The sequence below is a fragment of the Cryptomeria japonica genome, chromosome 3 (assembly GCF_030272615.1).
Source record: "Cryptomeria japonica chromosome 3, Sugi_1.0, whole genome shotgun sequence".
Lineage (NCBI taxonomy): Eukaryota > Viridiplantae > Streptophyta > Pinopsida > Cupressales > Cupressaceae > Cryptomeria > Cryptomeria japonica.
The window spans coordinates 11,135,942-11,153,573 of NC_081407.1; the positions used below are offsets into that span (position 1 = coordinate 11,135,942).

Sequence of the window (17,632 nt, forward strand, 5' to 3'; positions counted from 1 at the left end):
CATTTTGAACACTCAACCATAAGTGTGGCTTTATTATTCTCTTACACTTAACAAAATCCTTACAAGTATCAAGTATAATTGTTGTATAAGGGTGTCAATTTTCCATGGTATCAAAATGTGCTTAGAAACTCCATCATTTATATGTATTGAGGTATTTCAAACTTTCAATGATTATGAACATCTTGGTGGCAAAGTTGAATTGCACGATGAGTCTAATTCTTTGTTAATTTACACTTAAATTGTTATGCTTTTTTATTTGTGAATAAAAGTGCAAGTAGGATTTCACTTTTTTTGTGGACTTGTGTACTCTAAATACATGAGTGCACTAGAATTATGATTACCATTCCATTCTTGTGGAATTTTCAACCACCTATACAAACTACACAATTATTCACAAAGTTTGGTTTCCTACCATGTTACCTCTATGAAATGTTAAACCAAGAAAAATTCATGTGACAAATGTAAAAAAAGAGATCTTAATTATCCCACTTCAAAGCTGAAAAGTCGTATTAGACCACCAATGCAAACATTAAAAATCTTTCAATATCAACACAAATGAAATATCTAAAACACAATCTTGAGCAACCTTTGACCAACATTGGTTTCATGATTTTTATGGTAATTTAAGTATGACACATGGTGACAATTGAATTTTTTAAATTGACACAAACATTTTTGACAAATTAAAATGACTAGGTTCTTTTCCTAAGTCGTCTACAATTGAGACTATTTGACATTAATATTTTTGACTTAATAAAACCTACATGTGAAATAAATTTTACAAATGAATTGAAATACAAGTGGACAACCTTTGTGAAGGTGAGTCGATTGATCTAGAGCATGATATGATATCCAAATACTCAGGCATCCTTTTGGATACTTACGAACGTGTGGAAGTGGTAATAAGACAAGCTAAAAAAATAAATTTGTACCTTGGAAAAACATATTAATCTTCATGTACAAAAGAATTCAAGTTGCTAATAAAATACTCATAGTAATTTGTATACATTTATTCATTTTGGTTTCTCTTTAAATCATGTTATAAATAGCTAATGTGGCTTATTAGAGCTCATTGCAAGGATCAAATTCTTGGAAATATTTGCTTTGATTTTGAGTTCAAAGCACCATAACCTTAAAACATTCGTCTTACACCAACTAGCAAGATAAAATACTCTTAGCCCATTACTCAAGCTCTAGGCCTCGCCTCAAGTTAAGTATATTTGGAGATTTTTGAAATTCTTCCCTCCTCTATTATGCTAATAAGATAAATCCCTCAAACATTATCTCAATTTCCCAACATCATCTATTCGGTAGAATAGACTGGTGCAACTTGATGACAAGTATGCAACCTTTAAATAAGTAAATAGGAGGAAAGTCTTTGTATAAAAAAGGTGTAAAAGCTTTCAAGAATATGTGTGACTTTCTCAAGCTTAATTGAAAAAGCGACCACATGCTTAAAATTAAATTTTGAATTTCTTAGCTACAATTAAAATTAATTCAAAATGTTTAGCCATGTTTTTCCCTATAGTTGTCAATTAAGCTCTCTGCATTCAGTCCTTACAACTCCATTAAAGGGTAGAGATGACCAACTAGTAGCAACATCATTCATTCATTGCTAAGATTTGTGCATAAGAGACTCTTTCCACCATGCCACATGGATGAAATATTAAATAATAAATGAAAAAAGTTCATGATTTGCAATTAAATGGTATAAACTAAGTCTTTCCCTTCAGAAATTGAAGGTTGCATCACATATCCAACTATTTTCTAAGAAACTCCACCAAAAACGCCCAATTGATAATCACCTTTGCTTCTTCAAGCCTATTCCCATGTATATTTTTCTATAGAAAAAAGAAACATCCAAACATGCATTTAGGTTTTGTTCTCATTCATAGTCCCTTTGTCATTCTATTATCTCGCTCTTTCCAATCGTCTTTTCCTATGAAACTAACTTGGAGATTTGAGCTCTTAAGAGCTTATGTACCATGTTGCATCAAATTCGAATCATGTCACCATACTATAGTTTTATTTATTTGGAAATGAATATGTTAATGTACAGTATAATATCCTCTCTTTTGGAATGTTTATTTAGATCTCTTCTTTAACAATATTGTCAAGAAGTAGATGGACGTTATATAAGAATAGTTAAGTGCAATTGTAAGGATTATAGTGACCTTACTAAGATTGTTGACAAAGCAACTATTAATTTTGAACAATTATTGACTTTAGAAAAATTCTTCATAATAAAAAATACATCAACTACATTAATTTTCTATATCATACAATCACCCTGTTGGGTCTCAAATCAACAGATTGGATAGGTTCTAAGGAAATGCCAACTCCTATGATCAAACCCTCCAATTGACTTGGCCAACTTATAGAGCAAACCTGTTTAGATGTTAACTCTCTCACTTCAGGCTCTGCAGGACCTAGGCGGGTATACCTATTCACCGGCTGTTTCTAATAACCAGTGCTTTTTATAGCAGATTTATTGTCTTAATCTGATATCTCCTAGTCTCAGAATGGCATAGGTTCCTAGAATGGAGATATAGCAGATGAGTTCAAGATTGATGTTGTAGAAGCTATTCGATCTATGTTTCCTAATTACTTATGTTGCTTTAAAATAAAATATGATGAATATAGTGATATGTGTAATCTGAAATTAACCAGTGCCTTCTTTGTTGTTTGGGCTACAGAGTCATTATACTTTCTTTAGGACTTATCATGCGAGCCTGTGAGACAGTTTTTTAATCCACCCCTTTATGGACCTGTCGGTTATTATTTCTTTTGAGATCAATTGAATGCTTATATCATACGTTGATTGAATGAATTTAACCCTACCTTTAAGGGACCAATCAATGAAGTACTGCGAGGAACAATTACAATTCGCAAGCAAAACTTTTGTTTCAACCTTATAACATGAAGCACAAATTTGATTTCTAGAATATGAATAACCTTATCACTTTAGATAATATCACAGACGATTGCCAGAACAAAGTGAAATAATCCACAACACATACGCAAAGAAAAACAACAGTTCATAGCATGTATTCCATCGAAGTTTGTACAAAAAAAACTTACAAGCTATCATACATTGCTATCTTCTTCTTATGTATTCCCTCCTCCATATTACAAAAACCATTCTCATATATATATGAGAACAAAAGTTATTCATGAAAAGACATGTCTTTTCAAAATGCTAATTGTTAGTTTGAATGTTCTTAACAAATTTAAGCAAAAAGAGATTAAGAATTCCTAAATGATGAATATAATCATCATCTTTGAAGGTTTTGATTTTAGCACTCTGTTTCTTCAATTCTTCTCCTTGTGACAGGTATTCGAATATCATCTGGTTGACGGTAGGGGCCATGTCTTTGCTTCGATCCATTTTTGATAAAGCCCAATCCTTGACGCTGACAAGCTCATTCCGCAAATCCTCCAGAGATATTACATCTCCTTCTTTATAGACCGAGGGCATTCCAATAGGTCTCCCATCATCCAATTCCTTAAGATCTCTTCTTAATCTTTTTAGACCTCACGCTGGATGCCGGGCACTGGTCTAGCAAATCCTGAGTCAAAGCTCTACCTTCCTTTTTCTGTCTTTTGGGCTTCTCCTCAGGATTTAATTCTTTCCCTTTTCTACTCTTTTTAGAAGAAGAAGAAGATTCCATAGTTTCAGTAAATACGAGAAATCACACTTACTTGGAGAAATGTCTAGCTCTTCAGATTGTCGTTCACGAACCTCAGCAAATTCCTCGCAATTGTCAGTCTTTTGGCATCAATTTGGTTCTTATGAAGATTTGATCAGTTCGACTGTAATTGCATGGGCAACTTGTGCACAGTTAATGTCTCTGCGTCTACAACGGCTATTCAAATGTTTAAACTTAATTGCAGATGTGACATTCTTCACTTGGGCCTTTAACTCTTTCGCGGGAAGTACAGTTCGACCAAAATGATCGTAAGTCAAGTTTTCGATGCAACCCTTGTCTTCGGCCGAATGTTTTGATCTTTCATCGAAAGCTCACTTTCCTCGATATCACTTTTTCGGTGAATAGCCCATGTCGAAAAACCATTTTCAAGACTCATTGAAATCATCTTTTCCTCGATGAACTTTCTTTCGATAAGTTATTCGCAAGTTTCATCGAAATCATATTTCGATGAGTTCTATTCTTCGGTGAAAGTTCATGCAAGCTCCTTGAAAGTCTTTTTCCTTCGATATCCCCTTTATCGATAAAACACCTCTGTTCTTGTTCGATATAATGTTATCGATGAGATTTGCATTTCGATGAATGCTTTATGAATTTCTTCGGCAGTTGTATTTCTTCGAAATCACTTTTTACTTTTTGCTTTTCATTTTTTGATGAAACTGGAGTATCGATGAGCGGCTTCCTTTATTTATCGACAGTGATATTCTGCTGAAAACACTTCTGCGTAGTGCTTTACACGTCATGCTCTATTTCGATGAAAGTATCCTTTCGGTGAAACTCCTTTTGAGATGCTCGATACAATATCTTGACCGATAATCTTTTAGTTTTCAAGCCTATGGGAAGATTTTTTTTTATTTCAAACATAGTGTTCAACACACCCGACACAACAATTTAAAAATAGATATAACATGACTATAAAAAAATTATTATTATTATTATTATTTTAATATAATAACTTCAATTTTTTAACATATTTAAAGCTACTTTTTCTAGATAACAAACTTGTTAACTAATTCATCTCATTTATTTAATAAATATATCCAAACTTTTATCTAACAATTCACCAAAACTTTTTACATGAACATTTGATGATTTGGTTTTAAAATATGTACAATACTTGTTGATGAGGCTACATATATATTTATATCTTATTTCTTCAAATCCTCTTTAAAAAAGAGGGGAATATGTAAGCAATGCCTATCTTAAACCCATTTGTCATTTGTGACAATTACAAAGTCCAATACAAGATTCTAGAAGTGAATATGACTTGTATTCCCTGTCATCTTGATTTTGTTTTCATGTGGAATAAATTGTCGTTCAATTCATTTTCTCCTATATTTTTTTGTTTGAAATGAAAAGAAAACAAAGAGGTTCCTTTCTCACATTAACAAGTGAAGGAAAATAAGATGACCCATCATAAACATAGTCCCACCTTTATTGTACACCAAACAAGAATTTTTATTTAAATTATATTATATTGTTCCACACTACCCTCCAATCTCACAATTACAAGAAGAAAACAAAGTAAAGCAAATCCTTATCTGAGATGAAGAGAAGGCCTCATCCACGCGTGAGGTTTTATTGGATAAATCCAAGACAGAGTGGAGTCTTTGAACCTTTGAATGTTTGGTGTAAGGCAATAATGGAAAGGAAAATAGTTTTTAGGTTAAATAAAATGTATAGTTGTTAATATAAATTTTAATTTGGATTATACAATAATTAATGGTGAGAGTGATAATTGAATTATTGAATGTTAAGAAATTAAATATAAAAGAGGATGGTATTTTGTTTTAGTAAAATGAATAATTCTAATGTTTCATTAAATTCAACTTGTTTTAAGATTGGAAATAGTTTCTTATTGTGTTGGAGAAACAAAAATCTATTTGCAAGATAAAAAATATACCACTAAACAAAAATTGTTAGATGAAACTAATTATCATATGCATTATGTGTACAATGTACAAATGGACAAAGTAGAGCCTTGCATATAATGGTAAGAATGAGGAGGTAAGAAGGCAGGAGTAAAACTCTCACTACCCTCCAAATGTGAAGCACATGTAGCACTATATGGACAAGTGTAGAGACACATGGCGATTTCACATGAGGTGAGACAAAAAGTGAGATGCCTATTCATGCGAGTTCAAGAATAGTGTAAGTAGGACCAACTAGATACAAGGTAAAAGTAAACCAAGTAGTATCTCTTTTCACACTTACATTTTGTTTGTAAGTTGACTTGGAATTAAAACAAATCTATCAAGTATGTTGTGGGTGAAATTTGTGGATCTAGATTGAGTTTGTAGGGGTGGATGTTATATATGATCTATGGATTTGATTTAGAAAGTGCAAACTCCTTTTTTATTTGCTTAATTTTTCTACTTTGCATTTGGAGAACATCTTAAAAACATCCTCAAATTGCAACATAATATGAAAAGTACAAGATCAATCTTAACTATGGAAAATATAATTTGACACACAATATTGATTTGAGCTACTTGAGAATGACCTATAAGTGTGCTTAAAAAGTTGCTTGTTTCCACCTTCTAGATGCTCAATCTATCGAACTGACATCTATAAGCACCATTTAGGAGCTTGTCAACTCAATAGATGAATGGGTTCTTGGGAAAATTTCTTGATAGATCAAATTAACAACAATGAGAAAGATCAAAGACAACATTTGCAACAATACCTATATGGTGATACTAATTTGATTTCTTTAATAATTTTTAGAATTGAAGTGTGCTCCAATTATTCTCCTCATACCGTGTGATGATCATTCAATCACTATATGCAAGTAAATGCATATTTGATGCCTTAAATACAATGGCATACTAACATGTTATACATGAAATGTATGGCAAATAGGCCCATAGCAACTAAGTAGAAAGGGGTGGGAAAGTTCAAATTCGAATTTGAAACTATAAGATTCAAGAATCATTCCCATATTGATATTCTCATATTAATTTAGATCAAACTCATGCCACTAGAAAAATAAAATCTTAAAGAATTAAGTGTTGATTTTGAGGCTGATAGTAAATGTTAGAAAATAAATATAAATAAGAATATATAAACACAAATAGAAATCAAATGAGTCAAACTCAACTAAAAAATATAACACTTGTTGATGTTATTAAATTAACTCACAAAAGAAGACAAAATTGTATGAAAAATGACATAAAAATATCGATTTAACTACTACAATCCTATTTTAAGAATTTACAACCAATTATTACTTTATTATGAATATCGAATTTCACTCCATATTACTAATTGTAAAACTTATTTAAAAATAAATAAAGATATAATTTTTAAGGTCAACCTTTTTCATATTGAACAAAGCAAGAAAAAAGATACCAACAAATTGTTCAAAGAGAATTACAATACAAACTTATAAAGATTACAATAAATGAACATTTTGCCATCAATCATCTTAATTATGATAACTTAAAACAATAAACCATGAGAGAATTACAGTAGAATAAATGATCAGAATAAAATCTATACAAACTTATAAAGATTACAATAAATGAACATTTTGCCATCAATCATCTTAATTAGGATAACTTAAAACAATAAACCATGAGAGAATTACAGTAGAATAAATGATCAGAAGAAAATCTGAAATAGTTAAAAAAACATTTTCATATTTTTTTAGGCTTTCTAGACATTAGTAAATGACATTTTTGAAGGCCTTCAGGGCATTTTTAGCCCTTGAAAGTGTTGAAGATTTCGCCTACAACTCTTGGAGACCTTTCCAACGAGTTAAACGACTCGTAATTTCAAGTCTCGGGCATAAAGTTATGCCTAGTTAAAGTTAGGATAAAATTTCATATAGTTTTTTTGAAATTTTCGTAGTTTTTAGATTTTATTATGTAATAAACAAATGTGATTGTTGGACTTCGATTCTCAAGGGGTTTTTGTGACCCTTGGAATCTCATGAACTTCTATATGTTGGATTTTTAAATGGAATAGATTACTTTTTGGCTTGCTTCAATTCTATGCTTTCTGGTTCTTGTAAACAAAACTTACAATACCGTAGGTTCTCACTCAAGTGTTGTCATCCGAATCCATAATTCGGATAAGTGGTATCAGAGAAAGTTCGCTCCTGTATGCCATATCACACGCGATCAACATATCAAAGATTGGGGTTGGAAACAAGGAATCCTTTAGACTGCCTTCCTTTGAGACACACATGATCGCAGATGGCTAAGTTGCAGATGCACTAACAAAACAATGTGAAGAAATGATGGAGCAGTTCAAGCAAATGCTGGAAAGTCATGAGTCACAAGCAAACCCACCATTCACAGGGTATACACCATTCAAGGTGCAAGTGAATTTTGATATACCCACATTTCAAGGAAAGATCGATGCAGATGCTATTGATGATTGGGTTTCAAAATTGGTAAGATATTTCTCTGTCAATCAGTTTTCAAATGAAGAGAAGATAACTTTCGCTCTCCTCAAAGCTGAAAATCATGTGAAAGATTCATGGGAAGCAAAGTTAGCATCCAAGGCAGCAGAAAATGGCAGCACTTTCATTTTTTATCAAAAACCCACATGGGGAAAATTCATGGAGCACATAAAGGAAGAATATTTTCCTATTGATACATATGAACAAAAATATATGCAATGGCAATTGCTTCGACAGAAGAAGGACCAAACTGTTCAGGAATATACTAATATGTTTCATGCCTTAGCAGCAAAGCTTGGCATCAAAGATTGTGAGAAGCACCGAGTTTTGAAATATCAGGTGGACTCCACAGGTACATCCAAACCAAAATGGAATTCCTATAGAGACTTTACCTAGTGCATATAAATTTGCTACCAAAATTGAGGAGAAATTCAAACAGGAAGGAAGGAGGGATAATTTCGCAAACAACAGATGGAAGGGTGAGGGTGGAAAAACTACATGGAAACAAACCTCTAAGGACCCCTCTCCCAATTCACCAACAAAAAGACATGGAGTATGAAGAAGACACAAGAAAACAGTATGTGGTGTGAATTCCATAAGAGTCCCTCGCATAATACAAAAGATTGTAGAACCATAAAAAGCTTAATGATGGAGACGCATGAAGACAAGGTAGAATCTAAGGTGGCAGAAACTTGCACATAAGGAAATCATGAACAGGTCATTGAGGCAGACCCATATGCCACAGTAGCTACTACAAGGATATTGCCTCGAGAGGATGAGGAGAGATTGTTCCATTCACAAATGTGGGTCGGAGGAAAAGCCCTGCACTCTATCGTTGATAGCGAAAGTCAAAAGAGCCTAATATCAGCATAGACTGTGAAGAGACTAAATCTGAAAACAACAACCCACCCGCAACCCTATTCAATGGGATGGGTTAGTCAAGGAAGAGATATCCAAGTGCACCAGCAGTGTCGCCTTTCATACTCCATAAAGCCTTTCAAAGATGAGGTAATCTATGATGTGGCTCCCTTAGATGTTTGTGATGTTCTGTTGGGACAACCATATATGTACCAGCGACATGGTGTTTATGAGTCCAGGCCTCGTAGCGTGACCATCAGATTAGGTGATCAGAAATACCGAATACCAGAGGTAAGCCCTGCATACACTACCTCTTTGATTAGTGCCAAGCAATGTAAGAGGTTGGTTGCCAAAACAAGAACATTCATTTTATTGATGATTCGTTCTAAAGAAGAAAGGAAATTAGTTTATAATTCCCATACCATCACAAACACCACAACACCGCAGAAAATATCAATGGATCAAATTTTGATGAAATATGAAAATCTGTTTAAGTTACCAATTAGGGTACCTACACACTACCAAGTGAGACATACTATTGATTTGATACCAGGAACTCCATTACCTAATGAACCAATCTACCGTAGGTCGGTATTAGAGAATAATGAGATTTAGAGGCAAATACAAGAATTGATTGGGAAGGGACATATTCGTCCAAGTGCATCACCTTGTGGCGGTCCCATTGTTCTAGCAAAGAAAAAGGATGGAACCTGGAGACTTTGTATTGACTATAGGGCCTTGAATAAAATTTTAGTCAAAAATAGGTATCCACTTCCCCGGATAGATGACCTCTTGGACTAGCTTAGAGGGGCCTGATTCTTCACCAAAATTGATTTAAAATCAGGGTACCATCAAGTACCAATTGAATCAACCGATGTGTGGAAGACAACTTTCAAATCTAAAGAGGGATTGTTTGAATGGCTAGTGATGCCTTTCGGTCTAACAAATGCTCCAACGACATTCATGAGAATGATGAATGATATACTTAGACCATTCACTAATTCCTTCGTGGTGGTATATCTTGATGACATACTCATCTTCAACAAAACTTGGGAGGAACATTTGCAACATGTGGAAAAAATTCTCTCAACCTTACAAGATCATGGGCTTTATGCAAACAAAGAAAAGTGCTCCTTTGGTATGCAGAGTATCAAATACTTAGGATATGTTATTGACAGTGAAGGTGTCCATGTTGATCCGGAGAAGATACAAGTGATTAAGGACTGGCCATCTCCTAGAAATCTCACAGAGTTACGAAGTTTCCTCGGGTTGGCAAACTTTTTATCGCAGATTTGTGTTGGGATTTTCCCATCTATCTTGGCCTCTAAATCAATCATTGAGGGGGGGGGGGGGGGCACAAGCAAAGTTCAAATGGACAAGTGCTCAACAAGAAGGATTAGAGGGGCTAAAACGAAGGTTATGTTCTGCACCAGTTTTATCTCTTCCTGACCTACAACAGTCATTTGAAATACAAACATATGCATCAGAATATGCTCTAGGGGCAGTCCTCATGCAACATAGTCATCCAATTGCATATCACATTCATACTTTTTTCTGATACAGTGCGTCGACATGCTACTTATGACAAGGAACTGTATGCTATTGTTCAAGCCTGTAAGCAGTGGAAACATTACATTTTGAGTAAGGTGACTATCATCCACACAAATCACAAACCCCTTCAATTTTTGCAAACACAAGGAAAGTTGCAGAATGATCGACATCAACGATGGTCATCATATCTTCAACAATTTCACCTTAATATTTGCCACAAGAAGGGAAGTACTAACAAAGTAGCAGACTGTTTGAGCAGGCCTCCAATTGCATCCATAAGTATGGTTTTGAACTCATGTGGTCATCAAACTGAAGCTTGGGCTTGCTTGTATGAGAACAATGTTGAATTTGCAGATGTTTAAAATCAATTAGTGAAGGGACATCAAGTGAATGATTTCTATTTGTAGAATGGAATGCTTTGTCACCTTGGCCAAATCTGTGTGCCCAATGCAGAACGAAAAAAGTTGATATGGGAAGCTCACTATAGTAAGGTTGTTGGTCACTTTGGTATAGGTAAGAGTACTGCTATACTTCAGAAGTATTTCTATTGGCCAAAATTGCGAAATGATGTTATTTCATATATTCAAGCTTGTACCGCATGTGTTGTTGCTAAGCCTGCCAATTGTAAACTTGGGCTGTACTCACCATTTCTTGTTCTTGAAAAACCTTGGCACTTAGTTTCTATGGACTTTATGTCCGGTCTTCCTACCACCAAAAGAGGCCATGATTGTGTGTATGTTGTGGTAGATGGGTTCTCAAAAATGGCAGTAATAGTGGCATGTAAAAAAATAATTTCTGCAAAGGACACTGCAAAGCTATTCTTTGAATACATTTGGGTTCATTTTGGTCTGCCGAATACCATTATCTCGGATAGGGACATCAAGTTTCTTAGTAAGTTCTAGTCTACACTATGGGAAAGATGGACACAAAATTAACAAAGTCTACTTCTTTCCACACTCAAACAGATGGCCAAATAGAGGTAGTGAATCGGATGATCATACACATCCTACGAATGTACCACTCAAAACATTCTCGCACATGGGATGAAAGTCTTCTATATGTTCAACATAGCTACAATAGGGCAATTCACAGTTCAACTGGCCACAACCCATTTGAGGTTTGTCTTGGTTATCAGCCACTTGGACCCATGGACGTTACCATACCACTTATTCAACCTGATCTGGTTCCACGTGTTGGTAAGGAGGAAGATAAGGCAGCCCAAATCATCGATAGAATTCATCATCTACAACAAGAAGTTCATGAAATTTTGGCCATCATCAAGCAAGTTGGTGATAATGCTTTTGAGCTTAATTTACCTCCATTTCTGGGTCTTCATCCAATCTTCAATGTGGAACTCTTGAAGCCATATTTTCCTCCACTATTAGATGTTGCAGATGTGGCAAAAACAATCCCCACTACAAAATTGAATCCAAATGCAGCAACCCCATTCCAATGCGATCAGATTGTGGACACCATGGTGAAAACACTCAAATAGCAGCAGATTTACTTGTACAAAGTGGTTCGAGCAAGGCAAATTGCTCAACAAGGAAAGTGGTTTACTAGAGAGCAGCTTCAAGAACGTTTTCCTCATCTCATTCAAAGTGTTGATGCAATGGGGCCCATTGCTTTCCAAGGGGGAAGTAATGATCATAAGAAAATCTGAAATAGTTAAAAAAATATGAAAATATTTCAAATTTTAGTTTTTCTAGACATTAGTAAATGACATTTTTGAAGGCCTTCAAGGCATTTTTAGCCCTTGAAAGATTTCGCCTACAACTCTTGGAGACCTTTCCAAAAAGTTAAACGACTCATCATTTCGAGTCCCGAGCAAAAAGTTATGCATAGTTAAAGTTAGGATAAAATTTCATATAGTTTTTTGAAATTTTCGTAGTTTTTAGATTTTATTATGTAATAAACAAATGTGACTGTTGGACTTCGACTCTCAAGGGGTTTTTGTGACCCTTGGAATCTCATGAACTTCTATATGTTGGATTTTCGAATGGAATAGATTACTTTTTGGCTTGCTTCAATTCTATGCTTTCTGGTTCTCACTCGGATGTTGTCATCCGAATCCATAATTCGGATCAATAAAATTGATCTTAATCGAGATATTATCAATAAATCGTTGAAAAGAGAATTACAAAAGGAACTTATAAAGATTACAATGACCACACATTTTACACTCGATCACCTTAATTAGGATAACTGAAACAATAAGTCAGAGAATTACAAAAAATAAAATTGATCTTAAACAATAAGTTACCAACAAAAAGTTGGAAGAGAATTACAATACAAACTTACAAAATTACAATGACCACACATTTTACAATAGATCATCTTAATTAAGATAACTTAAACAATAAGCCATATCTTAAACAATAAGTTACCAAAGAGAATTACAAAAGAAACTTATAAAGATTTCAATGATCAAACATTTTACAATCGATCATCTTAATCAAGATAACTTGAACAATGAGCCACCATTGAAATAGGGTTGAATTTAATGGTCACTAAAAACAACATAGGTATAAGAAAAAGTCCCCATAGCATCCTTCTACAGGAATATCTCATCGTGGACTAAATCACTCTCTCTACCTTTACCTTTTCAACAATAAATCTACAGGCTTCTTATCAAAATTTAGAAATAAACTCTTATTATTTTTAATTGTTTCCTCACCATCCACTTGGGGTTCAGGTAAATGATGAAGAGATCTTTTATTTGGGAAAGTTACCGGACGGGGCGGGGCGGGTCGTACGTCAACCGTCTAAATTACGTTAAAAGTGGTCGCCGCCGTCGTCATCATAACAGCGAAGTTTCCAAGTTGCGAGATTCCCTTTCCTTGCAATAGCAAGCTCCCTAAAATTTGGAGGTGCCATTCATTCATTCATTGTATCTTTTCTTTTCCTTCCACGCTCCAAACGCAACACGCAACCACAACACCACCGTCGCTCCCAGACAAAGCGGGGCCCAATCTAAATAGAAATAAATCCTTTATTTCCTACGGTTTGTCGCTTTGCATTCTAAAGGAATGGGGCCTTGGACAAGTATCCCGCCGCTAATTTAAAAAAACTTTAGGCGTACGTCACACGTGTACTTAAAAAAGTAATTTATTAGGTGGCCTCATTTGTTTAGCATTATATGCGTTTACGGCTATTTAGAAAAGTTAGAAAGGTGCGGCGAAGTGACGTGCGCGTGCAGAGAGACGCGGCGGGCCGATGCTGTGCAGCCGTCCGCGTATGCCCAGTGGTGGGTCCCTCTCTCCTTTTCTCCGAAAACTCCGTGTCGGCAAGTGCCCCTTTGGACCCACCTTCCACATGTTGTTGACGAGGCCATGTCAAATAATTCCTCGGCGCCCACAGCATTTCCTCTCATCTCAATTTGCTCTTCTTTTTTTGCCTTCTTGCTTCTTTTTTTGGCCCCTCCACTGCCCACAAGGGCCAAGTAAAGTGCAACTAGGATTTTACTTCTACACGCTTCTCTGCGCAAAATTTACTGAGACCCCAAAAACAACTTCACACGCTCTTTCGATTGCAACAAAACAGAGAATAGTAGGGTATTATAGAAAAGAAACGAGCATTCAAGAAAAAAACAGAAGACAAAAGTTTATATCAACTTGTAACTTATATGCTGCACTAAACTGTAAATACAAAAACAACTTCACACGCTCTTTCGATTGCAACAAAACAGAGAATAGTAGGTAGGGTATTATAGAAAAGAAACGAGAATTCAAGAAAAAAACAGGAGACAAAAGTTTATATCAACTTGTAACTTATATGCTGCACTAAACTGTAAATACAATTTATTCCAAGTCTGCTTCATGCAACAACAGTTTCCGCAGTATTGGATTAGAAACCGATTGATATACATATTCTCTAGTAAATATTCTTTCCGCAGGGCATGCCTGAAACAGAAAAAGAAGACAAAATTTAAATGAACTTTTCTTTCTCCCCACCCATCCCAAGACCGCAGAGCTCGACGATAGTCAAGAAAACCTGAACTACGAATGAATAATGGAATACGTACAATGTACGTATCCCTCCATTCAAAATCCGTGGATTTTTTTTTCTTTTTCCCCTTAGAGACGGCATCTGGATTGTTGTAATTTTTCAAGGCCAAATTTCAAGGGAAAAGATCCAGGACCTTGTGCTCTGTTGCGACAGAGGAGATTTTAGGGTTTAGACTGCCGCTCTCAAGGCTTGTGACCGATCCTTCAGAGTTGACGGAAACAATGGAGGGGCTCGAAACCCTGGTTTTGAAGGAATGGTCGCAATTCAACGTCAGGTCCAGATTTGCCTTGATTTCGAACACTTCGGGGTGAAATTCTCCGAGGAATTTGATTTCCGAGGCCGAGAAATTTGTGAAATTTGAGAAATTTGAGCTTGTTTCGTTGACGTCAACCCGCGGTCGAACCCTGCGCGCTGCCATTTCTGGCTGCGGAGGTTGATGGATTTTCGCCAGGGACAGTTCATTTGTCGGCTCGAAGGGCTCGGCTTTGATCTTGAAAGTCGTCCATGGCTGCGGCTGTTGTGGAATGCAGTAGTTTGAGTGAGAATTTCCTCGGTTGACTGAGAGATCTGGGACAGACTTATAATCTTCCTCAACTGGCCTCATTAATTGCTGTCTGTTGTTTCGCTGAAAATTGTTGTTCAATGATGACGGCCGGGTGGAGCACGTTGCGATTACTCCAGAGGACTGAGGAGGACGCAGAGTTCCTCCCTTGAGAACAGTATCTACTGCCGCCTGACAAATTTGCCAGTTCCCACTCCATAATAATCCCACCGCGCCATGGACAGGGTTCACCGTTCTTCCGCATGCCTCGTACAGAAGCGACTGGAAAAGGGCTGCAAACCACACAATTCAAGCGGCAAAGAAATCAGTAAGCCATTCCAGGTATCACTATTCTGTTTAAAAAGAGAAATGTATAGACGATTACAATCATCTTCGCATAAAGAACCAAGGCATCTTTCATTTCAATATCTCGATACTGGGAAAACATAAATAAGTTTTTTTCATTTCCTTAGAATGTAAACATTCTCCGAAAACTCGCATTATCCCTAACGATGAGCTAATTAGTCGGGGCTTTTCACTATCATTCAAGAAAAGTAGAGAGTTCCTGAATAGAATCACAAATAAGCTTTTAAATTTAAACAACTGGAATTATAACCCCACAAAATCTCGGCTTCGTGGTTTATCACATTCATTTAAACAAAAAGCACAAAGTAGCATACAGAAGGGAAACATTACAGCGTTCAAATTCTACGGCGTCGAGGAATTTCACATTCTAATCACCAGACGTCTGAAACCACAGCATTTATCACCTAAACCTTTTAAATACCAGGTCAAAAGCATTGCATTTACACAATTATTCATCCAGGACAGAAGTTTCTACAAGCAGAGCATTTGGCTACTAAAGACGAGCAACTAGCAAGTCAATACAGATATCCTTGCTCTGATTATTATTCAAACAGATATCCTTGCTCTAAGCATTTATAGCTCTAAACCTTCTCATTCAGCTACACTCGCCTATTTCGTTAATCAAAGAGATTAAACCAGAAAATGTCTCGCTTCTCAGCCTTCAAATTGATGATTTGTTTCTTTAACCTTGCAATCCTACACTTTTTTACCATCTCGCTCGGAATCGAAGAAACTTTTGAGAAAACCTCGCTAACCGAAACATCTATTACCTAATCTACAATTTTAATCATCAAATTTGCCATTTCGGGATTAAAAAGCCATTAAGCAAAAAAACTATCCGCTCTCGCAAGCATTATCACTCAAAGCCGTCAAAATTCAAGAAACATTTTCATTATTTCGTAAATTATAAACCAAAATTCACAATCAATGATTGCTTATTCATCAAGATTCAAATTTATGCTCACCAGGCCTCTGATTTTCAGGAACAGCGCTGATAAACGACATGAGCCCCGCACGTCCAAAGAACTTGGCCACAAACACCGTGGCATGACCCTGCGCCTCGGCCGATTCTATCCACTGCAAACAAGGCCGAAGAATACAAGTATCGCTGCATCCTTTCCGCAGCACTCGACATCCATTGCAACTCATCCTCTTCCGACTGCAAAACGAGAAAACAACAAATTCAGTGATAGCCAAAACATTCTTTTCAAAACGAAAAACCCTTCCTAAATGTTAAAAAAAACCAAAGCATTCAACGCCTTTTTCATTTCTTCAACAATACCTTTGAACGATTTCTTGGCCTGCTACGCTTTCCCCAGCTGTCGCAGTCATGAAAGAGCGAAAATCTTCAGAAAACAAGCCGTGCTTTTAAACGCAGACTTGTTTAAAGCCAGGGAAGGAAGGAAGTAAGGAAGGAAGGGAGGAAGGAAAGGAGGAAGGAAGTAAGTAAAAATGAAAAAAATGATTCCTTGCGCTGCAAGAAATGGTGATCGTCGACAAATCCACCGCAAACACGGAAATCGCGCAACTAGCAGGATAAAAAACAAAATAGCTTTCCGCCAGCTGTAGCCACAAATCCTGCTAAATTTGGCTTCTTCTTCAGCGTTGTATACCACCCGTCCACAAAAACACTCCCACCGAGCTAAGATTCCCTCCCCTTTTTCATCTCATCTCCCTCTCACTTCCAGAATGTAAATGCAAAGCCTGGTAGCCGCGCGCAACGCAAATAAAAACACACAATAAATGAACAAGAAAAAAGGCAAAGGCGCATCGTAAAATAAAACAACTGGTGGAGGACTAAAATCCAGCCATCCATTCATCCATATCCGCCAAATCTTCTTTCGGGTCTCCAAAAGCCGCGGAAATGTGAACCCAATTCTTTTCTTTCAACGGGCAGCCTGCCCGCACGGCCCAGTTTAACCCCGGTTAAAACCCCGGTTAGCGGAGGCGCAAAAAGACTTTAAAGATTCCTTTCCTCCACGAATCCGCACCGTCCGATCCTCCAATCCAACGGTCCTGCGCTCCCCGCGTGAGCATACGACCTTCTCGACCTTCCGTGCGACCGCCGGCCGATATATCGCCTGTCGCTATCGTTGTCAGAAGCGCCGAGATTTACCGTGCATATACTTTTTCTTTTGTCGTATTGCCGTCACGCTATACGATGCTGGATACGTATATTTTTATTCTTCCTAC

At 36.3% G+C, this 17,632-nt stretch overlaps 1 protein-coding gene across 1 annotated transcript; it reads right to left on the minus strand.

Moving 5' to 3' along the window:
- Nucleotides 1-14,250: 14,250 nt before the first annotated feature.
- Nucleotides 14,251-17,209, minus strand: LOC131049107 (LOB domain-containing protein 39). The gene is made up of 3 exons (XM_057983128.2): nt 16,722-17,209; nt 16,405-16,598; nt 14,251-15,366 (listed from the first exon to the last, which is right to left on the minus strand). The coding sequence occupies exons 1-3, from the start codon at nt 16,769-16,771 to the stop codon at nt 14,645-14,647; spliced, it is 966 nt and encodes a 321-aa protein (XP_057839111.1). The 5' UTR covers nt 16,772-17,209; the 3' UTR covers nt 14,251-14,644.
- Between the last annotated feature and the right edge of the window lie 423 nt (nt 17,210-17,632).